The 15,488-nt window shown below is 38.7% G+C and overlaps 1 protein-coding gene across 1 annotated transcript in view; it reads right to left on the reverse strand.

The window, feature by feature from the left end:
- Positions 1 to 1,274: 1,274 nt before the first annotated feature.
- Positions 1,275 to 15,488, reverse strand: part of Ero1b (endoplasmic reticulum oxidoreductase 1 beta) — a 41,919-nt gene continuing 27,705 nt past the window's right edge. Inside the window, 8 exon segments of the mRNA XM_036187512.1 lie at positions 1,275 to 4,018; positions 7,148 to 7,281; positions 9,005 to 9,091; positions 9,648 to 9,717; positions 10,410 to 10,582; positions 10,584 to 10,657; positions 10,796 to 10,888; positions 14,908 to 14,934. Of these exon segments, the coding sequence (XP_036043405.1) occupies positions 3,958 to 4,018; positions 7,148 to 7,281; positions 9,005 to 9,091; positions 9,648 to 9,717; positions 10,410 to 10,582; positions 10,584 to 10,657; positions 10,796 to 10,888; positions 14,908 to 14,934 (719 nt within the window). The 3' untranslated portion in view covers positions 1,275 to 3,957.

The following is a 15,488-nucleotide window of genomic DNA, read 5'->3' on the forward strand; positions in this document are numbered from 1 at the left end:
AAAACCATTCATGAAAATCAGAAAAAAAAGAATACTGGTGGATTACTGTCTTGGTCTGAAGTAAGGAAGACATTCTCTGAGTTAATACAGAAATCACCAAAGAACTGGTAAATCAGACCATACAACAGCATGATAAAACCATTAGAGCAAAGCCAGAAAACCAACTGGAAGAATATGCCACTCTTCACACTTAGAACCTCACCTGTTAGAAGTATAATAGCCATGTGGTAAAAGTGGACAAAGGTCATTAAGCAGAGTCAGGAGACTCCTTCCTATATTAAAAGTTGTTCATTTTATATAGTTAGGCAACAAATGACTATTTTAAATTTATATTCTATCAGAACATCCAAGTCTAGCATTTGAATGCCATTTCTGATGGTGATGTGGGTGGGCAAGCACTGTCAATCTGTAGATGGTATGTGAACTGTGGAGGGCAGCATCTGAGTCAGTGCCTTTCAAAACTCAGTGTGTGTAGTCTTTCTCTTTTGAATACTTACTTTAGAGATGTACGCACACAAACGTGTAATGACATGTGGACAAGGTCTAGAAACAACCCAAATGCCCGAGAATGGTACTGCTCAACTAAATAATGACAGCCACAGTAAGGAAACCAAGCAACCACTATAGTGAAAAAGCTATCTGGTGATATGTGGCCATTGAATATTAGGTGATAAAAAGCAGATGGTGTGTATGTGATGTCACTCCCAGTAAAGATAGAGAGAAAGGCTTTATATTTGTATATGTTGGCATATTTAAAAAAATTATGGATGGAAATAGAAAAGCCAAGGAGGGAGGGCGTGTGTGTAGTGTGGCATTGTATTTTTGGTATAAAATGTGTTTTTTAACCAGATGAATGTACCACCTATTCAGAAAGTTAAATAAAGCAAGCATTTTTTTTTTAAAGCCTATGGCTCAATACAAATCAAAAAACATCGAAATTCCTACAGTTTGATTGAGTGGTAATAGGCCATTACAAAAATGCCACAAATGGCCCAATTATCAGTAGAGGCTCTTGAGCCCTGGGTTCTGGTGGCATGAGTTGTGACTATAGCCGATTCTCAGAACTCATCTGTTTTCATGCTTCAGAAAATAACTGTACTTCCCACCTAGTGTGCTGGTGACGAGCTGTTGCATGTGGAGCCCTCAGCATAGGCTGCCAATACTTGCCATTTGTACTACAAGAAGAGTCCCCCTCAGACCATGCAGATGGTGTATTTTCTCCCTGATTCATAAGTTATAATCATGTTCTCTTGAAATGGAGGAGGAAAAAAAAAAAACCAAAGCATAAAAAGATTGCAGAAACATGTACTTTAATTCATGGTCTAGATTCTGGTGGGTACAACAGTGAATTATTCGGAATTCTGCTCAGAAAACTCAAAGCTGTACCTGTAGATGTTATTTCAAATAAAGGACATGTGGATTTCTGTGCTTGGCTTGTACCAAGGAGTTTCCATGACACTGTGTACCTGGTCTGAGCCTTTTGGTGACTAGCTATGGCTTCTGCGGGAACTTCAATCTGCAAACTGCTGAGAGGCCTACTGTGAACTGTTTCCAGATGTCCAGCTGAAGGCTGTCCTTCCTTATATACAGTGGCACCTAGGCAGAGTCGAGAAATACGGCACAGCGTTTCATACACATGGTACAGGGGCCCAACATTTGACCTGTCAAGTTTCAAAACTAAGATCTTGTTTTGTCTGATCCTCCACATAATCCAATACTGAATACTGAACATTGACTATTTTAATATATATAATCTGTCTAACACCAATACCATTAAAGAAAAACCAACGTAGGCAACCCAGGGAAAATACTTCCTCTTCTTCATGTTGATTTTGCCATCAGGTCTGGTCGTTTCCGTCAATTTTTGTTGTCCGATGCTAGATTTTTGCAGTAGGTGACGAGACATGGATAGACAGCATCTGTTGCTCCAGCTGTCAAGCATTCTCAGCTAAGCAGTGATCCCCTGGCACTGGTGACAGAACTGGCAGACAGCCTCCTGAGGACCAGACTCATTACCAGGGCCAGCCTACAATCTCCACGGTCCTCAGACAGCAGAAATATAGGCCATGCACACAATCCTAACGTATGTAAAAGTTATCCAACAAATACCAACTTAAAAATACTTGCCTTACTGAGGAAATTCAGTATAGCCTTGTGTACGTTTTAACTTAACCACATCTTTTCAATTCCCTAGAACACTCTAATACTACCATGTGTCCTAAGCTTGAAGCAAACCACAGTTAAGAAAAATTCAAATGGAAATTAAGATTTTTTTTCCTCAAGCAAATAGTTTAAGACAATAGCATATACCTGCAGTAATGGTAAGTGACATTACCAAAATGACCTCTGCATTTAAAATAAAAATAGACAAAGTGAAAAAATTTCACATTTCCTTACATTCTAAATGGACACTACAGAACACTTCTTACTGATGAACTAGCAAGGTCACTGGTATTCACTTTGTAGACTTTTTGTCTTACGGTGGCCCACTCCCATCACCTGGTAATGCTTGCAACTCTAAAAAAGCAAAGAAAAAGGAAAACTGGAAGCTAGCTTAAAAGAAAAATCAACCTACAAAATCCCCCACTATCAACAAAACATTTAGTTTATAAAGGTTAGAAATAGGAGGGAAGTAACTAGTGAGGCCCCAGTCCCCCGTCACACCTCCACAGTGGATGGCGAAGCATCAAGAGGACCGAGCAACTCAATCTGCACACACCATGAAGTCACAAGGAACACAGTCCAGACTTTGGCAGATAAAATGTGGGTAAGAGCACTTACTGTTTACTTCAGCAAGATGGAATCTAAGGAGAAGAGACTTTGGACTCGAATTGCTTCCACATAGATAAAAACCTTTCAAGTAATCCCATTATCCACTGCCACCTTTAAAAGAACCAAGATTTAAAACATTGAAAGACTTTAAATCCCAGGTTTAGAAAATGACAGTCTAGGTCCTTCAAGTCCTCTACTGTCTTAAGTCACACCAAGGATGGCTGCTCTGGGATGAATGGAAGGTGGGAGGGGGTGAGACCCCTGCGAAGCATCTCACCAGAAGGAATCACACAAAGAGGTAGAGGATTGCATAGATTGTGTTCAAAATAAAACATTGAAAATGCTTACTTTAAAACAGCAAAATTTGTGTATAATGCCAGTAGCATTATAAACCCATAGGATCCCATTCAAAGTTTATGAATAAACAATCCATTAAATAAATAGGGCTTTTCATAAAATAACTGAAAATGTTTATAATTAGGAGAGGAACAAAGGAGTCAGAAGAAGGGGAGCTGTGGGCTTTAGTAAAGGACACTCCACTCTTGAGCCAGCCGGTGTACATAGGACATCTGGCCAAGTGAGCGTGGGAGGGCACTTACCCACCTTCACCAAGGCAGGACCCTTTAGGCCAAAACCAAAGCAGCAACAGCAACTAAACATCTTAAAATGGTTGAAGTCCTGGGAAGTCATCCAGAACCTCTCTCACTAGTCATTGAAAGGCCTATTCATTATAGTGACAGCCCTGTGTTACAGAAGATGACACACTGTTAGGCAAGGCTAAAACACTAACTACAGCATTGACAAATTTCTGTCACTGAGACCAGCCCTAGGCAGCACTGGTTCCCTAGTTCTTTTTCTATAACAGACTGAATAGTCTTCTCAGGATAGACACAGTCACTTAAAGTTTGACAACTAGGAATGAAGGGTGGTAATACAATACAAATAAAACCAATGTGAAACAAACATGGGATTAGTATAACTTACAATTTTAAAGTATATACTTCATTTATAAATATCTCTAATTGATAGTCTATTAAGGATCATAAATATTCAAGTGAACATTTGAATTTTCTCTTTAAGAGTTCGAAATTCTTGAAGTCTTAGACACTTAGTCTCTCTGCTCAATGTCCAAGGCTAAAAGGCTTCACACAGTCCGTTATGTCTACGGAGACAGAAAAGTCTTCATTACCTCCTGTGCTGTAATAATGCTTTAAAGTTCTGTAATTCTCTTATGCTTGTTGAAAGCCTACAGGAGGAAAACAAGTAAGTGCATGTTAGTACATACAGCCTGCAGGATGTGCACACATTTCAAATAGTTCATACTGGATCCTTGGGCTCTAGAACCTAGAAGCAAAAACCTAAAAGAACCAAACACTGAACATTGAGAATTCCATTTTAAATAGATATGCTGTAACTCTATTAAAAGTGACAGATCATGGGGCTTTGGTTCTTTGGGCTTGCTTAGAAGGGCAAAAGAAGCCAATTCATCTTCACATCAAGACTACAGATGAGAACCAGGTATGGTGGTGCACGCCCTTAATCCCAGCATTCAGGAGGCTGAGGCAAATGGATCTCTGAGTTCAGAGGCAGCCTGCTTTACAAGGTGAGTTTCAGGACTGCCGGGGCTACACCAGGGAAACCCTGTCTTGAAAACAAAACAATAACAAAAAGACTGCAGATGAGTCATAGAAACAATGCCATGAAAGGCACACAAATATTTGTTGTCTCCTACACAGACCCTCCCAACTCCTAGTACCTATCTACATTTATGGTATTGTGTAAGGGATTATTGGCTCAATGAATAAGTAAAGAGCTTAAACCCAGAAATAAAATTCTGAGATGGGAAGAAATGAAAAACTTACAAGTTCACTTTTCCCTTATGTACAAAATTCAGGGTTAATGAAACAAAATTCCAGTATTTCTCTTCTACAGCCTAGTGATACAGTGTATACTGCTAACTACTCTTTTTCCGTTACCCCAGTACTTGAAGACTCCCTGTTTATTGAGAGCTTATTGTTTATTGAGGTTCCAGGCAATGATCTGAGCCTGTCAAGTGTACACACTCAATTAACTTAAAGAATGCAACAACAAAAGGTCGCTAGGACTTTGCTTTTACATTTTAGGTAAAATCAGACTCAAATAATTGGCCCTGATAATTTCATAGGGAGTGGCATTATTGTTGGAGTGGGTATGGCCTTGTTGGAGGAAGTGTGTCACTTTGGGGGTGGGCTTTGAGGTTTCCTATGTTCAGGATACCACCCAGTGTCTCAGTCACCTTCCTGTTGCCTGCAAGATGTAGGACTCTCAGCTCCAGCACCACATCCGCCTGCATGCTGCCATGTTCCCCACCATGGTAGTGGACTAAACCTCTGAAACTGCAAGCAAGCCACCTTCAATTAAATGTTTTCCTTTGTAAGAGTTGCTGTGGTCATGGGTGTCTCTTTACAGCAATAAAAACCCTTAAGATACTCAGCTAACAGGTGGGTTCTGAACAGGGAGCCAAGGTTTGCTGAGATGTACTGCAGGCAAATAGCAGGCCAGGATCCCAGGACTCCAGAACCTGTCTCCTAGCCAGCACTCACTACAGGGAGAACAGGTTCTAGACAGAATTGAAGCTAGAAGGAGACATTTCTGAGAGCCAGTGAAATTTTGATGAAATGTTCACTTTAATTTTTCCTTTCTCAATTTAATTTTGTTTGAGCTTAAAATGTTTGCTATTGAAGATCTTTTTCATTTCAAATAATTTACATTTCACCTAGTTTCTTATGTTATTTTTCTTCAGATCTCAAAAATGTGTAGGCTGAATGTTTCCTGAGATGTAAAACATCATCAGCCACTACCTTGTGTGTTATATCTCAATTAACACAGACATCTTCACATACAGAGAAGAGCTGGGCACAGCAGCTCACACCTGAGCACCAGGGGCTGAGACAGATCACCGAGCTCCAGGTCAGCTTGCATGAGAGTAAAATCCTGCCTAGGTAAAAATAAGTATGTGGAGGAAGTAGGTGAAAGCTTGGCACTAAGATGAGACATATCTAAGCTATCTGTGGTGATACTGTGTTCCCCAAAATATTATGCACCCTAATAAACTTATCTGGGGTCAGAGGACAGAACAGCCACTAGATATAGAGGCCAGAAAATGGTGGCACACATGCCTTAAATCCTAGCATTCCAAAGGCAGAGATCCATCTTGATCTCTGTGAGTTCAAGGCCACACTGGAAATAGCCAGGCATGGTGACTCATACCTTTAATCCCAGGAAGTGAGCTTTTAATCCCAGGAAATGATGGCAGAAAGGCAGAAAGGTATAAAAGGCGTGAGGACCAGGAACTACGGTTGGTTAAGCTTTTAGGCTTTTAAGCAACAGTTCAGCTGAGATCTATTTGGATGAGAACTCAGAGGCTTCCAGTCTGAGGAAATGGGATCAGCTGAGGAACTGGTGAGGTGAGGAAGCTGTGGCTTGTTCTGCTTCTCTGATCTTCCAGCATTCACCCCAATACCTGGTTCCAGGTTTGTTTTTATTAATAAGACCTTTAAGATTCATGCTATAGTTATCTTTAAGTGATTGGTCTCCTTTGAACTTAAAATCACACTCATAAAACATACACATTAATCTCTGTCACTTGATTCCATTTATTTAAAAATAAACTTTTCCCCATAATTTGACTTATTTTGCCCTACTGTTACAACATAGCTTTATTTTCTATGATTCTTTTCCTTCTGCTTTATAACCCTCATCACTGCATAAATCTCTCTGTAGGCAAATTCAAATTATTTTTAAACAATTTCTGATATAAAAAGCAAAGTGTGTGTGTTTGTATACTTTTCTGATGTGATATATACATACATATATAATTATATATATATATATAATATTTCACAGAAAGAAATGGGGTAGGAATGTGTGGGAGAGGACTCCTCAGCTTCGGCAATTCAGAGCAGAGAAAGTGTCATGTCTTTGATTACCTTCTTGATCACATTTTCCTTCTGTCTACTACTGTACTCCAGCAGGCAGTAGCCAGCTAAAAAAGAGAATATTAGAAAACTATTCCCCTCATGAAATTGAGAAATCAAACTGAAAGGTACTGGTACTGACAGAGAACAGGCTGTCAGCCTGGAGGCCACACTGAGCAATGAATAAAGTTGGGTTTGTTTTGTTTTGCTGTTTTGAGACAGGGCAGGTTGGTTCTGAACTCATGATCTGCCTTCCGCAGCTTCTCAAGCTGGGGTTGTGAGTGTGTGCCACTCACACCCATCATTTTATCTTTATCTATTTAGCAAACCAAAAGCATACCTTTGGGGGAAAAGACAATCTGTGCAGTATACTGAAACCTGTGGGAGAGTCAGGTCTCGGCTGCAGGTGCAATTCTTACCTTGCAAAAGCATTTAAAAGAGCAACTATTTCTTGCCGAGTAAGCTGGAAGCCTTTAGATGGACTGTTCTCCGGAAGTTTCTGGATTTCTTTTTCAGAGAATAGTATCTTCAAGGCAGTTCCTAAACCCTGAGTCTAAAGAAAATATTCATAAACTTACAATTAACTTTACACAATAGCTCCTATGAAGAACTACTCATTAAGGACGCTGAAAACCACATGAGGGAGGTGAGAGATGGCTCAGCAGCGAGGAATGCTTGCTGCTCTTCATCCAGTGCCTCATAACCACCTGTAATTTCATCTCCAGGAAATCTGACACCCTCTAATGGACAGATGGACGGACAGAGGAATGGACACATACACACACAGACAGACACACACAACCCCTAAAACAGAAATAATCTCTTCTTTAAATCCTATGAACTGAGCTTTACAACGCAGTGCAGTGCTGGACTATACAAGAAGCAGTATCTATTCCCTCACAGGTCACATACACATAAACACAACACTGCTCAGGAAAACTTGAGCAAACTGATGCTTGTTGAAGAAGTTTCTGTTCTAGATTGCCAAAATGCCTGTTTTTATCATCAGAAGCACAGCATTTGACTTGTAATCCTGAAAGCACATTTTTTTAAATAGTGCTAAGGGATCAACCCCTGCTCTACTTCAGCTCTACACCACAGACCCATTAAACACACCTCTACACTTACAACCCTTAGCAATTCAAAGTTCCAAGAGTATTGCAAGGTGACCCTACACTAAGTTATTTCTTAGCACTAGAGGAAAATTTGATTTCAGCACAGCTGCCTTTAAAATAATCCTATTGCACTAGCACTGTATAATTCCAGTTGATGCAGAAAGATCACAAATTTTATGCCTTAAATACAAAGCAAGACCCTCCTGTCTTTTAAAAAAAAAAATTGGAGGGTTGGGGATTTAGCTCAGTGGTAGAGTGCTTGCCTAGCAAGCACAAGGCCCTGGGTTTGGTCCTCAGCTCTGGAAAAAAAAAAAAATTTGGAAAAATACCCACAAAAACAACAATTAATTTTGTCTTCTGATTTTCTGTACTTATCATCACCTTTGGAAGAAAATAAGAGGTAAAAATCAAATAATCCTCTGTATATTGAAGATTAAGGCCTGCCCTACGGAACTTTTGCATTTTGTGCTAAGTAGCCTTTTACCAGTGAAACAAACCATGTCCAAAATTTGATATTTAATTTATATATAAATTAAATATAATTTAATTTATTGTGTTTTAGTTTATATATAAAATTCTCTATTCATAACTAACTTTAAAAATGAATCTACGGGGCTGGAAAGATGGCTCAGCAGTTAAGAGTACTGACTGCTCTTCCAAAGGTCCTGAATTCAATACCCAGCAACCACATGGTGATTCACAACCGTGTGTAATGAGCTGCAGGCAGAACACTGTATACATAATAAATAAATAAATGTTAAAAAAAAACCCAAAAAATGAATCTAAGATGGCACCAAGACACAGAACACAAAGATATCCTTGTTCATGGACCTCCAGCACAGTTTAGTAGCATTTATCTTTCAACAACAATACAGAAAAGCCACACTTGGATCTGCTTGTTTCCTAACACAAAGTCACTGAACAACAAATCTTGCTAAAACTAAAGTAAGCAGCTGGGCTGTGGTGGTGCACAACTTTAATCCCAGCACTTGGGAGGCAGAGCCAGTAGATTTTTGTTAGTTCAAGGCCAGCCTGGTCTACACAGCTGGTTCCAGGACAGCCAGGGTTTACATGGAGAAACTCTATCTTGAAAAACTAAAAACTAAAGCAAGCAGAAAAATGTACAGCTATGAATAGTCTGAAAAGGAAGACCACACACACCTGCAATTTCCCCCACAATCTGCACTTATCACATCCGACACAGTCCATGATACGCGAGATGTTCTTGAAATGTAACCGGAATTCCTCCTGGTAAGCAGAAAATACCAGAATTAGCCTTTTGAGATTAAGCTACACTTGGTTGAATCACATATATAAAATAAAGTTTTGAAGTTTACAAGTGATTAAGTTGTTTTCAGTAGTAAAAGATCTGACTTTGTATATACAACATGGTATATTAAAACAACACACATTAATAGGAGCTAATATTCATGGTGCATATTCAACACAATCTACTGAGGAGGGACTTTAATGAAGGGCTGGAAAGGTAACAGTGGGAGGAGGCCGTTACTTGTAAGAACTGAGCTGTTGCTAACATCAAATAGCTTCTTACATCTGGTTTGTCAGGGTATTTTCTCACAGCCACAGAAAAAGTAACTAATATAAAACATAACTCAGAATGTTGGCCCTAGAACAGATCCAACTGTAAATCACTCAGTGCCATGCTGTGACACAGGTATTCAACAACCAATGATCTCAATTTATAGCAAAATCTAACTGGACTAACATCAGAATGTTGGACAACTGGAGAAGTTTGGATGAATAGGATAAAAACACAACAAATGCTCCCACAATGCCCCGTTACCTTTAGTGACTTGGCCCCCTTTTTGTCACCCGCAAACATGGACTTCTCATCAAAGTGCATGGGGAAGGATCTGAAATGACAAGGCCATAAGCAAGTTACTAATGAAAAGTCCAAGTGCTTGTCTTAGAGCTCTGCTAGAATTCTGTAGCCCCACAAATACTTAAAATCTGCTATTTATAATGTAGGAGGGGACAGTTCACATATACACTAATAAGACTACAGCAAGCTACATGAGACTCTGTAATCTGTAAGACTGCAATATCTTAAGGAAATTAGTAAAATTATTTAAAAGTGAAAAGCAATCTCCAAGTATGCCAATACTTAATATTTCTATATACTTTAATATGTGGTTTATTTCAGGTCCTTCTCCATCTACCTTTTCCTTCATGCTTATCTTAGCACTAGTGAACATGTTTTACAGACTATGGATGATTTAAAAGGCTATGTTCTGGAAGGAAGCTAACAACATCTTGTATGTTCACTGTAATGCTTTTACACTTACGACTCTATGTAAGTTTAAACAGTAAGTAAAAGAATACCAAACTGGTAGAACATTTTGATGCTACATAAAATCTTCAGTTCTTTATTAAAATATACATGGCCTGTTTTCAAGCATAAACACTTCTGTAGCCAAACTTCAGGGAGGCTTTTTACTCAGCACCTGAAGAACTACAGTGGTAATATAGCTCCCATGTTCCTCAGCTCTGCACCTCTTTTTTCTAATGTTTAGAGGATTCCAGGACACTGAAAACCAAGTCTTACTTTGTGTCCTGAAAGATGCTGAGCAGAAGGGTCTTGGTGTCGGCATCTTCTTCCAAGTTGCCAGTGTAAAGATCAACAATTGAGCGCTCAAAATAAGGGGCCACCTTTGACAAAGCACGAAGCTCAATCAAGTATAAAAAGTATAGATTTTTCAGCCTTCTTGGACCCTCTCCCCTTTGTTTCCACAGGGTCAAAGCGGCGTTTAAATTCTTTGATGTTAGGTCCCCAACTAGGTTTACCCCAGTTTTCTGAAAATAAAGAGAAACACATTGTCTTTTAGTATAAAAAGTGTTTTTGTTTTGCTCTGCAGAATATGCATTTTACATTCCAACACTTTTTACAGTATCTTACAAGTAAAACAGTCTCCATTTAAGAAATCTGATTACCTTCCAGAAGATAATTTGCACACAAATGTAAATTGATGCTGGCATGAAGTCCTGATATAAGCTTATAGAAGACTCTTTTCTCAAGACACAAACCTATTCAGAAAAACACAGAAAAGGAACCCACACCCATTAGATACAGAGTATTTAATCAAAAAAATCCGTACATGGGTTTCAGGTTAGTACTCAGGTTTTGGCTGGAATATGAAGTGTCCTACAGGCTTAGGTTTGGGATACTTATTTCTCTGGTGGGGCCTAGCTAGAGGAAATACAATGGTGAGGGCAGGGCCTGAGGGGCGATATTATTCATGCCTGCTTCCTGTCACTCTCTGGTTCCGGTCTGGGTACAGCTGTGCTCTGCCACGCATTCCCTGTCATGATGTTGTTTTCATGGAGTGAACCCTCTGAAACTCTGAGCAACATAAACCTTTCTGTAGGTAAATAGTTTCTGTCAGCTATGTTGAAACAAATACATCAGAAACAAATTCAGAGATAATATACAATCAGATGGAGATTTTCACTAGAAAACAGTAAGATTCTTGTTTCAGCATGGACTTAACTACTGAGTATAATGAAAAGTTAACATGGAACAAGACAGAAAAGCCTGACCCCTGAAGGTGGCCCAAACACTGTGGATATAGCTATTAAATTCCTACACTACCCAAAAAGACCTACCCCTTGAAGGTGGCCCAGCCACTACTGGATGCAACTGCAAAGTTCCTACATTACCCAGAAAGCAGTTAGTTGCACAGGTTGTAGTTTAGACCAAGAATGTACTAAACACAACTACAACAAAAAAGTCATTGCTTTGTCTTAGCCATAGATGGGCCTTCTCATACCTTCCCTCTGTGTTCTTTCTTTTAATCACACACACACACACACACACACACACACACACACACACACACACGAAAAAAATCTGTTGAGTATTTATAATACAAGTCTCACCACGATATGGAATTCAAAGATATGATGCAAAGTCACTTCATATAGCTTCCTTAACCCACACAGATTTCTGCTAAAAATTTATGGCAAATACCAACATAATCCCACAATCCTACCTACCTCTGCTGCCCTGTAAGGTTTTCTCTTGTAGTAACATATATCGTAAGTGTACTTAGTGCCACCAGATAGTAATCTTAAGAATGGCTAAGATGGAGCTGGAGTGAGGCTCAGTAGCCGAGAATATTCTTAGCATGGACATGACCCTGAATTCAACTCTCAGCCCTAAAGTAAAAAAATAAATAAAACCTCAAAGCTAATGTGGCCATTTACACTGCCTTTGTTATGCCACAATAAAAAAGAAAAAATTTTGATGAATATTCTTTATAGAAATTTTAAAAATGAATGAAAATCAGAATAAGAGATGTAAATTATGATTTACTTTCTGTGCATGAATGTTTGTTTGCATGTATGCATGTGTTCTATGTGCATGTGTAGTGCCTGTGGAAGTCAGAAGAGGGCACTGGATCCCAGGGACCTGGAGTTACGGATGGTTGTGAGCTGTCATGTGGGTGCTAGGAACCAAATTCAAATCCTCTGCAAAAACCACAGAACCATCTCTTGTGTCCTCCGAATAGAAAATTTTAAGAATCCATTAGATGCAGCTTCTCTTTACCACTCAACAGATTTTTCTTTTTTAATACCCTTCCTACTGGGGAAAATGTGACATTAGTGTACAATCTCATTTATGTGCCAGAATTTTCTTACTATAAGAGCATCTCCTTGGTGTACTGTTGCATCTTCTCAGGGGCTCTCAGATCATTAATTTACTCTATGTCTTACCACAGATGGTTCTGAAACAAACACCCTCACAATAGGAAGAACGATTCTTTTGAGATCTCATTCTCTAATTCAAAATGTTATGGAGACCAAAACACAGAGATTAAAATTTATTTTGTAGCTTCCTCCACAAAGCATATAGCCAATTTTAAATATTTGTAACAAGGGCTACAAGTAAAATGAAGAAATTTACTAAAATATTAAAGTACTAACATCAAGAAAAATTTCCATCAAATACTTAGTCAAGAAGCAAATGATCAAATTTGAGGTTCAATTTCTATTCCTTCTAACCTATCTGAACAGGCAATGCTTCTGCCTTCCAAAATGGCCAATGTCTAGAGAGAAGCAACAACAAGAAAAGCAAGTCATGAAAATTCACAAGCCTAAAAACCAGAGCCTGGAAACTCAAGAGGAGTTCACAGAGCCTGTAAGCTGGAATAGGGCAGGTACAGTGAGGAAGATGGACCGGAAACATGCTTCTGTGAACTGGTGACCTCAAGCAAAATGCTGACATCAAAGATGTGCCAAATGACTGCACCAATAAGACAACACTGGGTGGAGATGCTGGAGACCTGTAGGCCCAGCCTGGTGCCAGATGGGAGGGGCTATGCCTGCAGGGAGCAGGCAAAAGCTTCCACCTCTTGCTCTGAAGTAACACAAAAAGCTATCCTACAAAGGTAATTCCACCAACTTCTAGTTCTTATTATATATAGCAAGTTCGACTAGCCAATTTAGGGAGATCTCTTTTAGATTTAATAGCATTCAAATTAATTTTCAACAGTGGGTTTAGGGGACACTGAAGATATGTAAACATATTTCTCACAAGAGTGCTAGATTTTCTACTGTCGCAGAACTGTACTGCATTTGAATATCTCTTGGCTGTTTTCAAGGAATTCTTACTGGTATCATCTCCACCTCCAGGTGAGGAGACAATTTCAGAAGAGACTAAGCCAGTTGCCAGTAACTAGATGTGCTCTGTGGAACCACATTCTCAGACTCCAAGCAGCAGGGTGCTGCTAGAGTAGTTGATACACAGTGTCCAAGGTCAAACACTGACAGATTCTGTTCTCCTCCTCCATTATCAACATTCAAGGGTCTGAGTCTCAACCAGGAGTGTCCAACTTATGGTTCACGTGTAGCATGCATCCAAAGATATCTATAAATACAGCCCAATACATTTGTAGACCCCAGTGTCATGTCACAGTGTCAAAATGTTGGGCAGCAAAATTTGTTTTTGTTTTTGTTTTTCGAGATAGGGTTTCTCTGTAGCTTTGGAGCCTGTCCTGGAACTCACTTTGTAGACCAGATTGGCCAAACTATTTATTTATTACATATACAGTGTTCTGTCTAGATGTATGCCTTTATGCCAGAAGAGGGCACCAGATCTCATAGATGGTTGTGAACCACCATGTGGTTGCTGGGAATTGAACTCAGGACCTCTGGAAGAACAGCCAGTGCTCTTAACCTCTGAGCCATCTCTCCAGCCCCCGGGGAAGCCCTGATCTTAATTACTTCCACAATGTTCATCTTTAGAGTAGACTTATTAAGTTATGTATCTTCTACTAAAGGTCGTTTTCTAACACAACTCATAACAGTATTCACACACGTTCACTTTAAAATAACTAAAATATATACATAAGTGACTAAGAACAAACAGAAATTATGACCAGAAACACAGGCAATTAACAACTGTCAGAATCAACTACTTAGATTTAACACTTTGCTGGAAGCTTATGGCTATGAAACAATGATTTCCCTCCATCACTTTGCTAATTTCCCTCCATCAAGCTTGCTAATTATCCACTAATATAAAACAGTATAGCATAATTTCATAAGCATCATACCCCCAGTTACTAACCAATGCTGTTAAACTCCTAGAGCATTTTAACTCATAGCATTTTCTGTTTCTAATATGGAAAATATGAAGAATAAATATTGCATTGTAAACTAGATTGCTTTACACTTTCATAGATGAATGTGGGTTGTATAAACATGGTACATATGTACAGTCTTCTGCATTTAATTCACCTTGCCTTGCTTTATACATCACAAGTTTTCCTTATTAAGGGAAACACCTCGGCTTTAAAAGCACACTTGTTTGCTACTAACTAGTGTGGATAACATAGGTGCAGACTGAGAAGCCAGTTAGGAAAACATAATCTGTCTAGCCTGTGTATTCATCTGGTACTGATTTTTGGCTGCCCAATACCCTCAAGATTTTCACATTATTTTATCACAAAATATAACCAACTCAATCATGTTATTTTATTTCAAATATTGTTAAATATAAGTTGTCTAAACAATCAAGCACAAATTTAAAAAAAAAAGTTTACCTTCTAGCCATGTATAGAATGATTCTCCTTTAAAAAAAAAAGAATTTGGTTAAAATATTTTAAATATTTGTGTATAAACAACAAATAAGGTCACTTGAGGACTATCTCTAGGAATGTCTACTCCTTTAGACTAAATAGTAAAAAGGGCATATGTTTCTGGAAAAACCCATATATAATTTAAATATCTCTGGAGAGTGTTCTTACATATATTTTATTAAATTAAATTATTATGTAAATACTAAAATATATCTTATTCAGTGGAGGTTTAAATTCAAATCCATGGGGGCAAACACTTAGTAAACTTAAATCAGTCTGAGGTAACAAGCACAGTATTTAATTATGCCAGCAAACTAACAATACAAAAATTAAATTATAATTACTCAATTTTTCCTAAGCCAATAAGCTAGGTGTGTTTCCTCAATTATCTAAGAGTAAATTTCAAAGGATAATTTTCAGTGTAATTCTTGCTTAGAGTGACTATGACCCATTTGTGTAGGACCTAAAACATCTCCCCAGCACCCAGGGGAAGGTGGTAAGAAACACAGAACTTGGGTTCCAGAGCAGCAGTAAGTTCCAGTGGT

Source organism: Onychomys torridus, chromosome 5 (genome assembly GCF_903995425.1).
Source record: "Onychomys torridus chromosome 5, mOncTor1.1, whole genome shotgun sequence".
In the NCBI taxonomy this organism is placed as follows: domain Eukaryota; kingdom Metazoa; phylum Chordata; class Mammalia; order Rodentia; family Cricetidae; genus Onychomys; species Onychomys torridus.